Genomic DNA, 14,827 nt, shown 5'->3' with positions numbered 1-14,827 from the left:
GGAATTGGAGAGGAGTGGGGGGGATTGGAGAGGAGTGTGAGGGATTGGAGAGGAATGTGAGGGATTGGAGAGGTGTGTGAGGGATTGGAGAGGAGTGTGAGGGATTGGAGAGGAGTGTGAGGGATTGGAGAGGAGTGTGAGGGATTGGAGAGGAGTGTGAGGGATTGGAGAGGAGTGTGAGGGGTTGGAGAGGAGTGTGAGGGGTTGGAGAGGCATGTGAGGGGTTGGAGAGGAGTGTGAGGGGTTGGAGAGGCATGTGAGGGGTTGGAGAGGAGTGTGAGGGGTTGGAGAGGAGTGTGAGGCATTGGAGAGGAGTGTGAGGAGGTATTGGATAGGAGTGTGAGGAGGAGTGGGATTGGAGAGGCGTGAGGGTGGAGAGAGGAGAGCGTCAGGTTGAGAGGAGTGAGGGGTCACATATCATGTGAAATAAATAAATTGTGTTCATTACACCATTTCTGGATCTGATGAATTGCCAGTAACCATTTTGTGAAAATGAATGTGCAGCATCCATCTCAATATGTCGAAATGTCACACACGTCCATGCCCGTGGGATTCCCATGGGTGACCCCACTATATTTTTTAAAAATCGCGGCACGGTCGGTCATACACCACCTAAAATAACAGACAGAAAAATGGCGAGATATATTATTTGTGGCGGACTTTTCCATTTGATGACAATCGTCACGATTAAATATTAAATTTATACGTCATCACAATAATGTGGAGAGAGGGGCAAAGCTTCGTTCACGTATCGCCACAGATGGGAAATTGCCGACAGATATTTCTTCATTATTATTTCATTCATCATTATTATACGGAAGTAAAGGTAATCCTGTTTAAACTGGCATTCATTCCAGCGAGGAGTTGGAGAGGAGCGAGGAGTTGGAGAGGAGCTAGGGGTTGGAGAGGAGCTAGGGGTTGGAGAGGAGCTAGGGGTTGGAGAGGAGCTAGGGGTTGGAGAGGAGCTAGGGGTTGGAGAGGAGCGAGGGGTTGGAGAGGAGCGAGGGGTTGGAGAGGAGCGAGGGGTTGGAGAGGAGCGAGGGGTTGGAGAGGAGCGAGGGGTTGGAGAGAAGCGAGGGGTTGGAGAGGAGCGAGGAGTTGGAGAGGAGCGAGGGGTTGGAGAGGAGCGAGCGGTTGGAGAGTGAGGAGCAAGGGGTTGGAGAGTGAGGAGCGAGGGGTTGGAGAGTGAGGAGCGAGGGGTTGGAGAGTGAGGAGCGAGGGGTTGGAGAGGAGCGAGGGGTTGGAGAGGAGCGAGGGGTTGGAGAGGAGCGAGGGGTTGGAGAGGAGCGAGGAGTTGGAGAGGAGCGAGGGGTTGGAGAGGAGCGAGCGGTTGGAGAGTGAGGAGCAAGGGGTTGGAGAGTGAGGAGCGAGGGGTTGGAGAGTGAGGAGCGAGGGGTTGGAGAGGAGCGAGGGGTTGGTGAGGAGCGAGGAGTTGGAGAGGAGCGAGGGGTTGGAGAGGAGCGAGGGGTTGGAGAGGAGCGAGGAGTTGGAGAGGAGCGAGGGGTTGGAGAGGAGCGAGCGGTTGGAGAGTGAGGAGCAAGGGGTTGGAGAGTGAGGAGCGAGGGGTTGGAGAGTGAGGAGCGAGGGGTTGGAGAGGAGCGTGGGTTTGGAGAGGAGCGGGGAGTTGGAGAGAGGAGCGAGGGGTTGGAGAGTGAGGAGCGTGGGGTTGGAGAGTGAGGAGCGTGGGGTTGGAGAGTGAGGAGCGAGGGGTTGGAGAGTGAGGAGCGAGGGGTTGGAGAGTGAGGAGCGAGGGGTTGGATAGTGAGGAGCGAGGGGTTGGAGAGGAGCGTGGGTTTGGAGAGGAGCGGGGGGTTGGAAAGGAGCGGAGCGAGGGGTTGGAGAGTGAGGGACGAGGGGTTGGAGAGGAGAGAGGGGTTGGAGAGGAGCGGGGGGTTGGAGAGGAGAGGAGCGGGGGTTGGAGAGGAGAGGAGCGGGGGGTTGGAGAGGAGCGGGGGGTTTGAGAGTGAGGCACGAGGGGTTGGAGAGGAGCGGGGGGTTGGAAAGGAGAGGAGCGGGGGGTTGGAGAGTAAGGAGCGAGGGGTTGGAGAGGAGCGAGGGGTTGGAGAGGAGCGAGGGGTTGGAGAGGAGCGAGGAGTTGGAGAGGAGCGAGGAGTTGGAGAGGAGCGAGGAGTTGGAGAGGAGCGAGGAGTTGGAGAGGAGCGAGGAGTTGGAGAGGAGCGAGGAGTTGGAGAGGAGCGAGGGGTTGGAGAGTGAGGAGCGAGGGGTTGGATAGTGAGGAGCGAGGGGTTGGAGAGGAGCGTGGGTTTGGAGAGGAGCGGGGGGTTGGAAAGGAGCGGAGCGAGGGGTTGGAGAGTGAGGGACGAGGGGTTGGAGAGGAGAGAGGGGTTGGAGAGGAGCGGGGGGTTGGAGAGGAGAGGAGCGGGGGTTGGAGAGGAGAGGAGCGGGGGGTTGGAGAGGAGCGGGGGGTTTGAGAGTGAGGCACGAGGGGTTGGAGAGGAGCGGGGGGTTGGAAAGGAGAGGAGCGGGGGGTTGGAGAGTAAGGAGCGAGGGGTTGGAGAGGAGCGAGGGGTTGGAGAGGAGCGAGGGGTTGGAGAGGAGCGAGGAGTTGGAGAGGAGCGAGGAGTTGGAGAGGAGCGAGGAGTTGGAGAGGAGCGAGGAGTTGGAGAGGAGCGAGGAGTTGGAGAGGAGCGAGGAGTTGGAGAGGAGCGAGGGGTTGGAGAGGAGCGAAGGGTTGGAGAGGAGCGAGGGGTTGGAGAGGAGCGAGGGGTTGGAGAGGAGCGAGGGGTTGGAGAGGAGCAAGGGATTGGAGAGGAGAGGAGCAAGGGATTGGAGAGGAGAGGAGCAAGGGATTGGAGAGGAGAGTGAGGAGCGATTGGAGAGGCGAGAGGAGCGATTGGAGAGGGGAGTGAGGCGCGATTGGAGTCGAGTGAGGTGCGATTGGAGAGGAGTGTGAGGAGGTATTGGAGAGGAGTGTGAGGAGGTATTGGAGAGGAGGTATTGGAGGAGTGTGAGGGGTTGGAGAGGAGCGAGGCGTCAGAGAGGAGCGAGGGGTTGGAGAGGGGCTAGGGGTTGGAGAGGAGCGAGGGGTTGGAGAGTGAGGCCCGATTGGAGAGGAGAGTGAGGAGCGATTGGAGAGGCGAGGGAGGCGCGATTGGAGGGGAGTATGAGGGATTGGAGAGGAGTGTGAGGGATTGGAGAGGAGTGTGAGGGATTGGAGAGGAGTGTGAGGGATTGGAGAGGAGTGTGAGGGATTGGAGAGGAGTGAGGGATTGGAGATGAGTGTGAGGGATTGGAGAGGAGTGTGAGGGATTGGAGAGGAGTGTGAGGGATTGGAGAGGAGTGAGGGATTGGAGATGAGTGTGAGGGATTGGAGAGGAGTGTGAGGGATTGGAGAGGAGTGTGAGGGATTGGAGAGGAGTGTGAGGGATTGGAGAGGAGTGTGAGGGATTCGAGAGGAGTGTGAGGGATTGGAGAGGAGTGTGAGGGGTTGGAGAGGAGTGTGAGGTGTTGGAGAGGAGTGTGAGGGGTTAGAGAGGAGTGTGAGGGGTTGGAGAGGAGTATGAGGGGTTGGAGAGGAGTGTGAGGGGTTGAAGAGGAGTGTGAGGAGTTGGAGAGGAGTGTGAGGGATTGGATAGGAGTGTGAGGAGGTATTTGAGAGAGGTGTGAGGAGGTATTTGAGAGGAGTGTGAGGAGGTATTTGAGAGGAGTGTGAGGAGGTATTGGAGAGGAGTGTGAGGAGGAGTGGGATTGGAGAGGCATGAGGGTGGAGAGAGGAGAGTAAGGTGGAGAGGAGTGAGGGGTCACATATTATGTGAAATAAATAAATTGTGTTCATAACACCATTTCTGGATCTGATGAATTGCCAGTAACCATTTTGTAAAAATGAATGTGCAGCATCTAACTCAATATGTCGAAATGTCACACACGTCCATGCCCGTGGGATTCCCATGGGTGACCCCACTAGTATATATATAGTCCTACAAATAATAGTAAATAATACAGTCCTCATCTTTCTCAGACCCTCCTTCCACTCGGGTCCACCAAATCGCATGACCCCCTTCCACTCAGTTCCACTAAATCTCAGGCCCCCTTTCTCTCAGGTCTGCCAAATATCAGCTCCCCCCTGCCGTGTGTGCGTGCCTGTCCTCCTCAACGGGCCAGAGCCGGCAAAACCCATCAAGCCATGGGCACTTTCCCCTGCCCCAACTAAAGCCGTCCACGAAGCTGTTGTATTTGGGACGTCACTGGATCTCACGGAGCTCGATTCCCTGCAGGAATAACATGGTTTTAAAACGGAGTCACCAAATGCAGGGGCCTCGCTCCCAGCATGACGAAGTCGAAGAAACTCAGCAAGCCGCCAGGCCAGGTCTCGTCCCAGACAATCCACGTGATCTCAGGCACCACGTGCACAGCCCCCCCCCCCCCCCCCATCAAAGCTGCCATGCACTCCAAAGTCACTGCACACGGCACGAATCCTTGACCTCACCTCACTCTCTCACATCCTCAAAGGATGGCGCTCTACAGGAGGAGGTCCGTCAAAGCTTGGGCCCACCCACCCGGCAACATAAGTCCCACCAAGTTCCAGAGCCAGGCCGCCCAAACGCACATCGAACGGCATGACACCGACCACCATCCCGTCCCCATCAAACTACTGGTCTCAGGTTAGTCTTTACTGACTTCAAAACTGATCCATTTGACACAGCTCGTAGTCGTCTCCGTCCCAGGCGAGAGGGAGGCGGCACGACCCGGAAGTCATGCCACCTCCCTCTTCTTCGTAATCTTCATAGTGTGTGTGTCCAGGCCATAACTTATTGTTACCATTTGAGCTTATGTCATCACATTTTCAACAAACCGTTATTATGAGAATATGGAGAACACAAATGAATAAAATGTGCAATCTTTTTTAACTGTTGTTGTACACCGCACCTTTCCTATGCCATCTCCAGGCGCTGCATAACATCATTGCCGGGCACCGAAGGGGGCTCAGCAGTGACGCACGCTGAAAGGGAGAACTCAGTTTTCACTCTGGTTGTTTGTTGTACACCGCTCCTCCTTTCCTGTGCCATCTCCCGGCACTGCAAAACGTCATTGCCGGGCACCGAAGGGGGCTCAGCAGTGACGCACACTGAAAGGGAGTACTCAGTTTTCACTCTGGTTGTTTTCTTGCTTTCTTGTTTGTTTTCTTGCTTTCTTGTTTGCTTGTCCGGGCGATATCTCAGCCATCCTTTGAGCTAGGAAGCTGAATTTTCGGCACAAGAGTGAGCAAGTGCTTTGTCAAAAACGGTATTTTTTGTTTTTTGATTAATCAATTAATTAATGAGTTATTTAATTAAGTACTTTTACATTTACTTTCTCTTCTGACCATTATCTCAGGCACCTTTAGAGTTAGGAAGCTGATATTTGGACATGCCAATGACCAAGTGATTTGGCTGCAAAGGCTATTTTTGATTTATTGATTAATTATTTAATTATTTGATTAATGACAAATGTTTTTGTTTTTTAGTTTTTTAGTTACAGATTCGGATGAAATGGTGGTGGTTTATGTGTTCTATTAGCGTGTGGTGGAAAGAACTGGGAAGTGGCCCTGTGCTGTGTGTAGGAAGGGTGTCGGAGTGAACTCCATTCAGTGTACAATGTGCGCTGAGTGGGTTCATAAAAAATGTAGTGGTCTGAGAGGGTCATTAACCAGTGTGGCAGCTACATTCAAATGTAAGGTGTGCACAGAGGGAGCTGCAGATGGAGGAAATGTTGAGTTGGATCTTGGAGACGGCGTGAAGCTGGAAGGTGTGAAAACATTTTGCTACCTCGGAGACATGCTGAATGGAGAAGGTGGATCAGACTCGGCAACGGTTGCTCGAGTGAGATGTGCATGGAAGAAGTTTCGGGAATTGAGTGGCGTGCTGATGATGAGGGGAGTGTCGTTGAAGCTGAAGGGAAAGGTGTATGCTGCATGTGTGAGAAGTGTTATGATTTATGGGAGCGAGACATGGGTAATGAACGTAGAGCAGCAACGAAGGTTGGAAAGGGTGGAAATGCGAATGGTTCGACGGATGTGCGGAGTATCGTTGAGAGAGAGGAAGACAAATGATGAATTGCGAAAGATGATGGGAATAGAGCCTGTGATTGATGCTGTGAAGAGGAACAGGTTGAGATGGTTTGGTCATGTGTTGAGGAAGGATGAAAGTGACTGGTTGAGAAGAGTGATGGAAATGAATGTAGAAGGAAGTAGAAGACGGGGAAGACCGAGAAAGACTTGGCTAAAGATGGTGGAAGAAGAAATGCGGGCAAGGAGAGATGCAGAAAATAGGGCAAAATGGAGAAGATTGTCATGGGGACCGCAAGGCTAACCCCCGCTCTAGCAGGGAAAATGGCCTTTAAAATGCATGTTGTTGTTGTGTTGTATTAGCGAATTGATTAATTATTATAATTTTAAACAAAATTTTTTTTTTCATTATTAATTATTTATTTATTTTCTTTCTCATCTGGGCAATATCTCAGGCACCTTTTGAGCTGGGAAGCTGATATTTTGACATGACAATGACCAAGTGATTTGGCTGTAAATGGTATTTTTGTACACCGCACCTTTCCAATGCCATCTCCAGACACTGCATATCGTCATTGCCGGGCACCGAAGGGGGCTCGGCAGTGACGCACGCTGAAAGGGAGTACTCAGTTTTCACTCTGGTCGTTGTACACCGCACCTTTCCTATGCCATCTCCAGGTGCTGCGCAATGTCATTGCGGGCACCAAAGGGGGCTTGGCAGTGACGCACGCTGAAAAGGAGTACTCAGTTTTCACTCTGGTTTCTTTCTTGTTTTCTTTCTTGCTTGTTTGTCCGGACGATATCTCAGCCATCCTTTAAGCTAGGAAGCTGAAATTTCGGCACAATAGTGAGAAAGTGCTTGGTCAAAAACGGTATTTTTTTTTTTGATTAATCAATAAATTGAGGAGTTATTTAACTATTAGCGATTAATTAAGTACTTATTTAATTAATTAAATTTCCTTTCTCTTCTGACCATTAACTCAGGCACCTTTTGAGTTAGGAAGCTGATATTTGGACATGCCAATGACCAGGTGATTTGGCTGCAAAGGATATTTTTGATTTATTAATTAATCAATTAATCGATTAATTATTTAATTATTCGATTAATGACCCAAATTTTTTTTTTTTTTAAAGTTACAGATTCTGATGAAATAGTGGTAGTTTATGTGTTCTCTGACCAAATTGATTAATAATTTAATTTTTTTATGATAATCATTTATTTATTTTCTTTCTCATTTGGCCAATATCTCAGGCACCTTTTGAGCTGGGAAGCTAATATTTGGACATGAGTGACCAAGTGATGTGGCTATCAACGATATTTTTGATTTATTGATTAATCATTTCATCTATTAATTATTTATTGATTAATCGATTAACTATTTTTTGAGTAATCAATTAATTCTTTAATTTTTTATAAATGACTTATTTAATTAAATTTCTAAAAGATACATCTTCAGATGAAGCACTAGTGGTTTAGTTATGCGATTAGCCAATTGATTATGAAAATATTTTGTGATAATCTTTCATTGATTTTAATTATACAATTAATCAATCAATTAGTGTACACCTCTCCCTCCCAATGCAGCCTCAATGAGCTGCACTGCGGTATTGCCGGGCGCCGGAGGCACCCCGGCAATGCCGCGCTGCAGCATATTTAATTATTTGGCATGGGGCAGTGTACTTTGAATGTATTTGTACTTGTTTTCTTACTTTCTTGTTCGGGCGATATCTCAGCCATCCTTTGAGCTACGAAGCTGAAATTTCGGCACAATAATGAGCAAGTACTTTGTCAAAAACGGTATTTTTTGTTTTTTGATTAATCAATTAATTGATGAGTTATTTAATTATTAGCGATTAATTAAGTACTTATTTATTTCCTTTCTCTTCTGGCCATGATCTCAGGCACCATTTGAGTTAGGAAGATGATATTTGGACATGCCAATGACAGTGATTTGGGTGTAAAAGATATTTTTGATTTATTGATTAATCAATTAATCAATGAATCGATTAATTATTTAATTATTCGATTAATGACAATTTTTTTTTTCTTCAAGTTACAGATTCTGATGAAATGGTGGTGGTTCACGTGTTCTAGTAGCGAATTGATTAATTATTTCATTTTTTTATGATTACTATTTATATATTTTCATTATTATTTATAATTCTATTTCTCCTCTTGGCAATATCTCAGGCACCTTTTGAGCTAGGGAGCTTATATTTGGATATGACAATGACCAAGTGATTTGGCTGCAAAAGGTATATTTTATTTATTGATTAATTAATTAATCGATTAATTATTTAATTATTCGATGAATGACTTAATTAATTTAAAAAATTTAAGTTACAGATTCGGATGAAATGGTGGTGGTTTATGTATTCTATTAGCCAATTGATTAACTCTTTAATTTTTTTAGGATTATTATTTATTTATTTATTGTCATTATTAATCATTTATTTATTTTCTTTCTCATCTGGGCAATATCTCAGGCATCTTTTGAGCTAGGAAGCTAATATTTGGACATGACAGTGACCAAGTAATGTGACTATAAAGGATATTTTTGATTTATTGATCATTTAATCCATTAATTATTTATTGATTAATCAATTAATTATTTAATTTTTTATGAATGACTTATTTAATTATATTTCTAAAAGTTACATCTTCGGATGAAGCACTAGTGGTTCAGTTATGCTATTAGCCAATTGATTAAGAAAATATTTTATGACAATCTTTTATTGATTTCAATTATGCAATTAATCAATCAAATATTGTGCACCTCTCCTTCCAAATAGTCTCTATGAGCTGTACGGTGGTATTGCCGGGCGCCGAAGGCCGGAGGCACCCCGGCAACGCCGCTCTGGAGGATATTTAACTCTTTGGCATGGGGGCGGTGTACTTTGAATGTTTCTGTACTTGTTTTCATCAAGTTTAGTTTGAGTAAAACGCTGACAGACGGGCTTTGCATTTCAAGATGCTTTCTAGTTTTGCAGTTGCTTTTAGAGGATTTGTGAAATGCAGATAAAGTATCTAAAAATAAATAAATGTTTTTACCCCTTTTGATTTATTTAGTTGTGGCAGATCACTTTTTCAAAATGTGTGCACTGCACATGTTCTTATGAGTTTCCAGTTTCCCTCCACTCTTTTTCACATCTCCATTTCCTTTCTCTTCCTACTTATTTGCTTTTTATTTCAAAAATGGTCTTGTCTTTTTTTTTTTCATTTGGAATTTGCTGCATCAGCAACAGCACAAAAAGGTGCCAGGAGAAAGATACTCACCAGATTGTTGTCGCAGAATAATTTAATTGTTTGCACATTGCATTTGGTTATTCTCCTATTTTATGAGCTTCAATTTCAAATCAACAAAAATATAATAGACCAACACAAGACATCACGGAACAAAGCAAAATGAATCATGAGATAAAGCATGGCTGTCTGATTAAATGAGGTGAAAATCGAGATTTTGCAGGTGTTTTTCAAAAAAGGTTTCTGCAAGCTTACCCTTTTCTTCTTTTTCTGCTTTGATTCTCTTTGGTATCCGATATACCTCCTGATTAAAAAAGAGCGACAAAGATGTGCACATTAACAGCATAAAATATTAAATATTGGACATAGCAAAGTAGGTTGCTAGGTAGGTCACCTTGAGGTCCTTCCAATTGTCCAAGAGTTTTGCTGCCAATTGCCCGATGCTCAATGGCATACTGTGCAGAGGCTCGTGGCTCTGTTCACTCTCCACATCCGAAGCAACATCATCTTCATCCTGTGATAGCGTCCCCACTGGCGCCCGCTCCATCCTGCCCCCTTGCACCTGGCTCGAATCGACTGCATCCACGGCAGTTGCAATTTCGTCCGCTTCCTCTGCCTTCTCCAATACTGAAGCATTTATATTTGTTTTGGTATCTTTCATGCCATCACTGTTCCTCTTGACTGGCACACCATTAGCCAAAATGCCTTCTTTCTCAATGTTCTTCTGCAGTGCACCTTGTGAAACAATTTCTGTCCTCCCACTTACGATACCTGGTATGGAGTCCTTGGCTTTCGCGACTGGCGAGTCAACAGTGACAAATCCTGTCTGCTCACTTCCAACACCGGCTGCATTCAGCTCCATATGTGCAGAAACAAATCCCTCTTGTTGCTTCATGCTATCAGCAACCATTCCTGCTGCATTCTGCTCACTTTCAGAAGCCACAAGTCCCTTCAACTGCTCTAAATTTCCAGGAGCAGCCTCCGTCGTTCCAACGGTAACAGCACTGAGGAAAGTCGTTCTTTTATGCCCCTCTGCATCTTTTGCTTCAATTTCGTCATCTGAGCCCTTACTCCCATCAGAAAGCACACTGGTTGGACTCTTCTGGCAAATGCCACCAATTTCATGCAAATGCTTGTGCAATGGCAATGCTTCAGCACTTTCAGAGTCTGCTACCTTCTCCAAGTAGTTAGTACTCTGCTCTAAAGCTGAAGACATAGAATCACATGTACTCCATTGCTGTATTGCACCAGCTTCGGTCTCAGGCGGTGTTGTGTTATCAATACTACCGACATCTGCAGTTTTACTTTGCTCTGCTGGCACTGGAGTTTCATGGTAGGTGCTCTCCACCAGTTTGCCTTGGTCAGATGGTGCTGGACTATTCAGAGCGCTAAGTGCTGCTGAAGCGTTCTCACTGGAATCACCATCTGCCTCAGAAACAGGAACGTGGCACATGCCAGCCTGTGACCAGCGTTCAATGATCGAAAGCACCCGACTCTTAAGCAGAAGTGTCTTGTTGGGAATGGGCAAGTGCTGCAAAGTCTTCATAATCTGCACAAAGGGAAAAAGCAACATGCTCTTGTTGGTGAAATGTGAATGGTTGTTTAATGCCTTCCAGGCAAATGTTTACTACAATGTGCAGAAGCTCGTGCCTCAAACAGTGTTTCAACTATATTTATGTTGATCATATTATGCAAAAGAAACCAAAAAACTTTTTTCCTGTTTCTTTGTTTTATTGCCACAAACATAGCAGATTTCCATCAGGACGAGACCTTTGGGAGATATTTTGATAAACATCAAAAAATAAATGAATAAATAAGAAGTCCATCTTATAAAAATTAATCTCTCAACGACCAATTGTGTTAAAGAGCACATACAAAGTAGATACTTGAAAAGCTGCATAGATACAGCAGATGCATTGAAAACTGAAAAGATACAGCAGGTACTTTTGGCTCAAGGCAGTCTTTTGGGACTGCCACTGGTAACATTAAACCCATTGCTACTTGCCACATGGTCGAGTTGGCGGCAACTAAACTGACAACCCTCACTGGCTTTGCGAGTAGGGAGGGTGACTGTGACACCTTGCCAGAAGCAAAAACACCACCTGGAAAAGGGAGTGGAATGGAAAAAGCTGATCACGGAAAAAGATTTTTCCCCATCGTTTTTTTTCCCCATTGATACCACCAATGGGGATGTTCGAGGATCACTTTGCATTTCTTGTTCGGCCCTTTTTTCCATCATGAAACCAATCTCCATTCAGTGTTTTCCTATTGGTTGCTTCAACTGGAGATGTTATTTCCCTCTTATTTGCCATCCGAGCTGATACAGCCTTTTATCAGGAGCATCAAGGAAAATAACACCTGTTTGGCTACAGAAGCCTCATTCAAGTGATATATAATACCAGTAAAGAATAAGAGAAATAATTTAAAGCAATCCTTTTGGGAAACAAACTATTTTTAAGGTCAAAAGGTCAAAGGTCAACTCAAAGTCAAACTTCTAAAATCATCAATTTTCATCTGAAGAATCATGACTTTTCATCCTATTAACTTGAAAGTTTAACAGAAATTACATCGTGCATTAGTGAATTGGGAAACCAACTATGTTTGAGGTCAAAAGGTCAACGCAAGGTTGAAACTTCTAATATCAATTTTCATCTGAAAAATCATAAATTTTGATCCGATTGACCTGAGCTTTGAGGAAGATCAACAACAACAACAAAAAACAACAACAACAAGCATTTTACGGCCATTTTCCCTGCTAGAGCGGAGGTTAGCCTTGCGGGCCCCATGATAATCTTCTCCATTTTGCCCTATTTTCTACATCTCCCCTTGTTAACTCTGAAATGTTTTATTCAGTGGTATATTACAACACACTATTTTTCTTCTTATATAAAAGGCTTTTTTCAATTTCCTCTTCAACTCATTCCACTTCCAAAAAAATTAATCAATCTCTTACAATTCTTCCTCCCTACATGCTACAAACTCACCTTCATTCCATCCCTCCTCTATCGTTCTTAAACGGATCTCTAACTTGAAAATCACAATAAACCCAATTTGTTATAAATGTTGTTCGTTTTTCATTGATCATCCACTTTCTAAACTCCCCCTCACACCTCCCCTCCTAAACTCCCTCCTCCCCCCTCCCTTTCAAATCTCCCTCCTCACCCCTCCCCTTCAAATCTCCCCCCTTGCCCCTCCCCTCCTAAACTCCCCCCTCACCCCTCACACATCCCCTCCAAATCTCACACTTTGCCGCCCCCCTTCAAATCTCCCCCCCGACCATCCCTCTCCAATTCTCCCCCCTCCCCCTCCTCCTCAAAGCTGCCTCCTCCCCACTTCGTCTCCATTCTATCTCGTACCTCCACCTCCTCCAACCTTCTGCTTTCCTCTGACCCCCCCCCCTCAAACAACCCCTCACTGTGCCTCATCCCATTACCATCAAACCTTTTGTCCTCCTCATCCTTCCCTTTCTTGTATCTCTTCTGTGTAGTCTTGTTAGAACTCCCACATCACATTGTTCGCATAACGTTCACTTTGACGATGTTTTCATCGTGACGATGTTGTTTTCCCGGGTGCCGCACAAACGGCTGCACCGATCGCGGCACAGCTGCACCGATCGGACTCGGTGACCTCGGACAAAAACCGTTTATCAGGACGCAGGTTGAATCCCTGCTTGAGAGAATTCCAACCCCCTCCCCGCCATCACGGCCATCTCTCCAACTCACAATCCCACAAGATATGCGGAAAAAGGACGACCCAAAACCAATATAAACATCATTAAACATCATTCGTATATAAACATCATTAAAAGTAGATAATGACATCGGCCAAAGTTCAAACGACGTTTAATCTCTACATGAGAGAATTCCACATAGCTATTTGGGCGGGTTGGGCGGTATATACGCCAACAGATCGCTGTCTCCATCGATCTTGCCAAGGCCATAACACCTATCGGCTCAAAATTCTTTTAACTGTTGATTTGGTAGTTTTTACAATGAAGGAAACACGTATCGGGAGTACATCCTACATAGTGATTGTGAACACGATTATATCGATCAATATTCACGATCACGATCATGGTGTATCGATCACGATTTGAAACACAATGGAATAATATTTACAGATATGAACAGTGATGTGGCTTTTATTGAAATTCTAAAGATACTGTTTTTATTTTGATGATTTGCGTGTGACATCATTTAATGGATGATTACATGAATCGTTTAAAATGAAAAAAGCCTTCAATTTCTGATATTTTACCTTTTCATTTGGGCCTCCCAATGAAAGCCCCGCCCATAGGGCGGGTACCATTGCTAATCTCTGAAACATCAACAGCTTTCCCTACCTCCCCCTCTCATCCTTCATCTGACCCCACTCCTCCCCTCCCCTGCCCTGCACCCGATGCTCCCCCTCTCTCTTCATTAACGGTATGGACTCAAACATCCGGGGCCTTTGCTCAAACCTGATTGATCTCTCCCGATTGAAACCTGATTATCCCGGTGTGTACCCTGGTTAGAATAGGTACACCGTATCCCTGCGTGTCGAAAGAGGCGACTAAGAGGGTTGGCGTCAGGAAGGGCATCCGGCCATAAAACATTGCCTCAAAAAGAGAAGCATGACAATTACAACTACATATGGGCAGGGTACAGCCCGAAGTGGAGATCGGTTTCTGAGGTTTGGGACATGGAATGTAGGGACAATGACAGGGAGATCAGGAGAAGTGGTGGAAGTATTGATAAGAAGAAGAGTGGACATATGTTGTGTGCAAGAGATGAGATGGAAGGGAAGTGGTGTGAGAATGGTGAAGGGTAGGCAGGGACAATAATACAAGTTTGTGTGGCAAGGGTGCCCGGAGGGCGTGAATGGTGTTGGTGTCCTGTTTTCTGAGGAGTTTGTAGACAGTGTGGTGAGTGTGACTAGAGTGAGTGATAGGTTGATGATGGTGAAAATGATGATTGGAAAGCTCTAGGTGAACGTCATCTCGGGATATGCTCTGCAGGTTGGTCGGAGTGATGAAGAGAAGGACAAGTTCTGGTGTGCGATAGAGAAGCTGATGGAAAACGTGAAAGATGAGGAAGTTGTTGTGGTAGGAGGAGACCTAAATGGACATGTGGGAAGGAGTATGGACGGTTTTGAGGGAGTTCATGGGGGTTACGGATATGGTGTGAGAAATGGAGAAGGTGAAAGGATTTTGGAGTTTGCTGATGGAGCTGATTTGTTGATTTGTAATACTCAGTTCCAGAAAGAGGATAATAAGCTTGTTACATACACGTCCGGTGGGTCGACGACAACCGTTGACTACCTGATGGTGCGTAGGCGAGATAGGGGGCACCTCCGGGACACAAAAGTGATCCCGGGGGAGGAGGCTGTTTCACAGCACCACTTGGTTGTCTGCGACATAAGGGTGAAAGGTGCGAGGAGAGCTCGGTGGGTGAAGTACCAACTGAGAATGAAGGTGTGGAGGTTGAAAGAGGTGACAGTAAGGGAGGCATTAAAAGAGAGGCTGAGTAGGGTAGAGGATGATGTGGTTGAGCTTGAACGTGGTTGGATGTCAATGAAAGATAGTCTGTTGGGAGCCGTTG

The 14,827-nt window shown here is 46.0% G+C and overlaps 1 protein-coding gene across 6 annotated transcripts in view; it reads right to left on the bottom strand.

The window, feature by feature from the left end:
• LOC137414106 (uncharacterized) overlaps positions 1-14,827 on the bottom strand; it is a 150,814-nt gene that overhangs the window by 46,031 nt on the left and 89,956 nt on the right. For all 6 annotated transcript variants that reach the window (XM_078780440.1, XM_078780438.1, XM_078780441.1 and 3 more), the window contains 2 exons: positions 9,643-10,797; positions 9,504-9,552 (listed from right to left, as the gene is read on the bottom strand). In XM_078780440.1, the coding sequence (XP_078636566.1) occupies positions 9,504-9,552; positions 9,643-10,797 (1,204 nt within the window). The remainder of the gene's footprint in view (positions 1-9,503; positions 9,553-9,642; positions 10,798-14,827) is intronic.

Source organism: Myxine glutinosa, chromosome 6 (genome assembly GCF_964187855.1).
Source record: "Myxine glutinosa chromosome 6, kmMyxGlut1.1, whole genome shotgun sequence".
In the NCBI taxonomy this organism is placed as follows: Eukaryota; Metazoa; Chordata; class Myxini; order Myxiniformes; family Myxinidae; genus Myxine; species Myxine glutinosa.
This window is presented reverse-complemented; position numbering and strand designations above follow the sequence as displayed.